Source organism: Coregonus lavaretus (assembly GCF_964263955.1).
Source record: "Coregonus lavaretus genome assembly, contig: HAP1_SCAFFOLD_981, whole genome shotgun sequence".
In the NCBI taxonomy this organism is placed as follows: Eukaryota; Metazoa; Chordata; class Actinopteri; order Salmoniformes; family Salmonidae; genus Coregonus; species Coregonus lavaretus.
This window is the reverse complement of record NW_028161532.1, coordinates 119,427-123,510: the sequence shown is the minus strand read 5'-3', so window position 1 is coordinate 123,510 and position 4,084 is coordinate 119,427. Positions and strand designations below refer to the sequence as shown.

Below are 4,084 nucleotides of genomic sequence, written 5' to 3'. Positions count from 1 at the left end.
AACTGAAAATTTTGAAAAATATACTGCCAATATCTTCCCCACCAAAGAATAGCAGTGTGGTTTTAATATGATTTGACTCTTTGCAGGCTGTCAGGCTGTCTAGTCACAGAGGAAGGCTGTGCTTCTCTGGTCTCAGCTCTGAGGTCAAACCCCTCACACCTGAGAGAGCTGGACCTGAGCTATAATCACCCAGGAGACTCAGGAGTCAGACTGCTCTCTGCTGGACTGGAGGATCCACACTGCAGACTGGAGAAACTCAAGTATGTAGAGGGTTTATGTCAATGTTCATATCAGACATGTTGGAGTTATCAGGCTAGTTAAGACAAACATTCTGACCACCACTTGGACTAAATTATGCGATGTCCGTCTCCAGTCCTTTTCTGCCGTCCATGACGATGTTAACTCCAGTGGTGGAAAAAGTACCCAATTGTCATACTTGAGTAAAAGTAAAGATACCTTAATAGAAAATGACTCAACTAAAAGTGAAAGTCACCCAGTAAAATACTACTTGAGTAAAAGTCTAAAAGTATTTGGTTTTAAATATACTTAAGTATCAAAAGTAAATGTAATTGCTATAATATACTAAAGTATCAAAAGTAAAAGTACAAGTATAAATCATTTCAAATTCCTTACATAAAGCAAACCAGACGATTTTCTTGTTTTTAAAATGTACGTTCAGCCAGAGGCACACTCCAACACTCCTGTCCATTTCCTGTCCTGCTAAGCATTCAAAATGTAACGAGTACTTTTGGGTGTTAGGGAAAATGTATGGAGTAAAAAGTACATTATTTTCTTTAGGAATGTAGTGAAGTAAAAGTAAAAGTTGTCAAAAATATAAATAGTAAAGTCAAGTACAGATACCCAAAAAAACGACTTAAGTAGTACTTTAAAGTATTTTTACTTAAGTACTTTACACCACTGGTTAACTCTCTTTCTTAGCTAGCTAGACTATGCACTTGCCTCTGCTATCAATACACTGTGCTAACATTAGCCTATTCTGTACCACAGAAAATAACAGTTTTAAACAGTTGTAAAAACCCACTTCTTCCAGACAGAATAGTTCCTGTAGATTCAGACTTACTCATCGCCAATCTGTTGTTATGTCTCGTGGGTTTCATAACCACGTCTGTATAATAATTCAATAATGATGAGACAGGAGACAGGAATCAGTTCAACCATTTATCTGGAACGTAATCATCTCACACATACAAACCCCCATGATGCTCTGCAGCACAACCCCAATATACAACAAATACATACATCCAGTGAATCCAGTGTGTGTGTACGTGTGTGTGTGTCCAGTGTGTGTGTGTGGATGCGTGTCCAGTGTGTGTGTGTGTCCAGTGTGTGTGTGTGTGTCCAGTGTGTGTGTGTCCAGTGTGTGTGTGCCCAGTGTGTGTGTGTGTGTTCTGTGTGTGTGTCCAATGTGTATGGATGTGTGTGTCCAGTGTGTGTGTGTGTGTGATCAGTATGTGTGTGTCCATTGTGTTTGTGTATCCAGTGTGTGTGTCCAGTGTGTGTGTGTGTGTGTGTGTGTGTGTGTGTTCAGTGTGTGTGTGTGTGTGTGTGTCCAGTGTGTGTGTGTGTCCAGTGTGTGTGTGTCCAGTGTGTGTGTCCTGTGTGTGTGTGTGTGTCAGGTGTGTGTGTCCAGTGTGTATGTGTGTATGTGTCCAGTGTGTGTGTGTGTCCAGTGTGTGTGTGTGTGTCCAGTGTGTGTGTCCTGTGTGTGTGTGTGTCAGGTGTGTGTGTCCTGTGTGTATGTGTGTGTGTGTCCAGCGTATGTGTGTGTGTCCAGTGTGTGTGTCCACTGTGTGTGTGTGTTTGTGTGTGTCCAGTGTGTGTGTCCCCAGTGTGTGTGTGTGTGTGTGTGAGTGTGTGTGTAAGTGTGTATGTGTGTGTGTCCAGTGTCTGTGTGTGTGTCCAGTGTGTGTGAGTGTGTGTGTCCAGTGTGTGTGTGTGTCCAGTGTGTGTGAGTGTGTGTGTGTGTGTGTCCAGTGTGTGTGTGTTTCCAGTGTGTGTGTGTGTCCAGTGTGTGTGTCCTGTGTGTGTGTGTGTGTCAGGTGTGTGTGTCCAGTGTGTATGTGTGTATGTGTCCAGTGTGTGAGTGTGTCCAGTGTGTGTGTGTGTGTCCAGTGTGTGTGTCCTGTGTGTGTGTGTGTCAGGTGTGTGTGTCCTGTGTGTATGTGTGTGTGTGTCCAGCGTATGTGTGTGTGTCCAGTGTGTGCGTCCACTGTGTGTGTGTGTTTGTGTGTGTCCAGTGTGTGTGTCCCCAGTGTGTGTGTGTGTGTGTGAGTGTGTGTGTAAGTGTGTATGTGTGTGTGTCCAGTGTCTGTGTGTGTGTCCAGTGTGTGTGAGTGTGTGTGTCCAGTGTGTGTGTGTGTCCAGTGTGTGTGAGTGTGTGTGTGTGTGTGTGTCCTGTGTCTGTGTGTGTCAGGTGTGTTTATGTCCAGTGTGTGTGTGTGTGTGTGTCCTGTGTGTGTGTGTGTGTTTGTGTGTGTCCAGTGTGTGTGTGTCCAGTGTGTATGTGTGTGTGTCCAGTGTGTGTGTGTGTGTGTCCAGTGTGTGTGAGTCTGTGTGTAAGTGTGTATGTGTGTGTGTCCAGTGTCCGTGTGTGTGTCCAGTGTGTGTGTGTGTGAGTGTGTGTGTCCAGTGTGTGTGTGTATGTCCAGTGTGTGTGAGTGTGTGTTTGTGTGTGTCCTGTGTGTGTGTGTGTCAGGTGTGTGTGTGTCCAGTGTGTGTGTGTCCAGTGTGTATGTGTGTGGGTCCAGTGTGAGTGTGTGTGTGTGTGTGTGTCCAGCGTATGTGTGTGTGTCCAGTGTGTGTGTGTGTTTGTGTGTGTCCAGTGTGTGTGTGTCCAGTGTGTATGTGTGTGGGTCCAGTGTGAGTGTGTGTGTGTGTGTGTGTGTCCCGCGTATGTGTGTTTGTCCAGTGTGTGTGTCCAGTGTGTGTGTGTGTGCGTTTGTGTGTGTCCAGTGTGTGTGTGTGTTTGTGTCCAGTGTGTGTGTGTGTGTGTATGTCCAGTGTGTGTGTGTCCTGTGTGTGTGTGTGTCCAGTGTGTGTGAGTGTGTGAATGTGTGTGTCCAGTGTGTGTGTGTGTCCTGTGTGTGTGTGTCAGGTGTGTGTGTGTGTGTGTGTCCAGTGTGTGTGTGTGTCCTGTGTGTTTTTCCTGTGTGTGTGTGTGTGTGTGTGTGTGTGTGTGTCAGTGTTACCATAGTTATTATTTACAGGGACACTGAGGAGTCAACATAAACCCTAAACCCTGGATAGAGGGACTCAGTGAATGTGGAGTGGAATGTGTTCAGGTGGGTCAGTGTGTCAGAGGAGACTCTGTAGAAGGACAGAGTGCCGGCTGGCCAGTCCAGATACACTCCTACTCTGTGGGAGCTGGAGGAGGGGACGTCTATGGTAGTGGACTTCTTATTGTGCCTGGCAGAGTAACTGTTGTCAGAGCAGGACAGACTCCAGGACTTGTCATTACATCCAATCACACAGTCATTACCCCTTCCTCTCCTGCTGATTCCTTTATATGTCACTCCTATACCAGCCCAACTCCCACTCCACTCTACCTCCCAGTAACAGCGCCCAGTCAGACCCTCTCTACACAGCACCTGTCTACAGTCCTCAAATCTCTCTGGGTGATCAGGATACGGCTGCTCCTCTCTCCTACATGTCACCTTTCTGTTCTCCTCAGACAGAGAGAAGAATCTGTTTACTGTGTTTGGGTCCAGTGTGAGATCACAGACATCTGATGGATGAAACCAGACACAATATTAGAAATCATCATCATTCACATTAGAATGTTAACTCACTTTTCAATAATTCATTTAATGTAGATGTTTCTAGGTATCAAAAGGAGAAGTTAAGGTAACTTGAGACTTGTTGAATGATCATATGTTATACTGTATGGTAATATAAAACACACTTATTCCCATTAATTACACACACACACACACACACACACACACACACACACACACACTCACACACACACACACACACACACACACACACACCTGTATGCATGCATGAACACAAACACACATTTCAAAAGTAACACAAATACGCCACACACACACACACACAT

General features: G+C 45.2%; 1 protein-coding gene across 1 annotated transcript; it reads right to left on the bottom strand.

The window, feature by feature from the left end:
- Nucleotides 1-3,174: 3,174 nt before the first annotated feature.
- Nucleotides 3,175-4,084, bottom strand: LOC311120450 (stonustoxin subunit beta-like; the record flags this gene model as incomplete). The annotated part of the gene is made up of 2 exons (XM_084195041.1): nucleotides 3,175-3,745; nucleotides 4,081-4,084. The coding sequence occupies 2 exons, from the start codon at nucleotides 4,082-4,084 to the stop codon at nucleotides 3,222-3,224; spliced, it is 528 nt and encodes a 175-aa protein (XP_084051167.1). The 3' UTR covers nucleotides 3,175-3,221.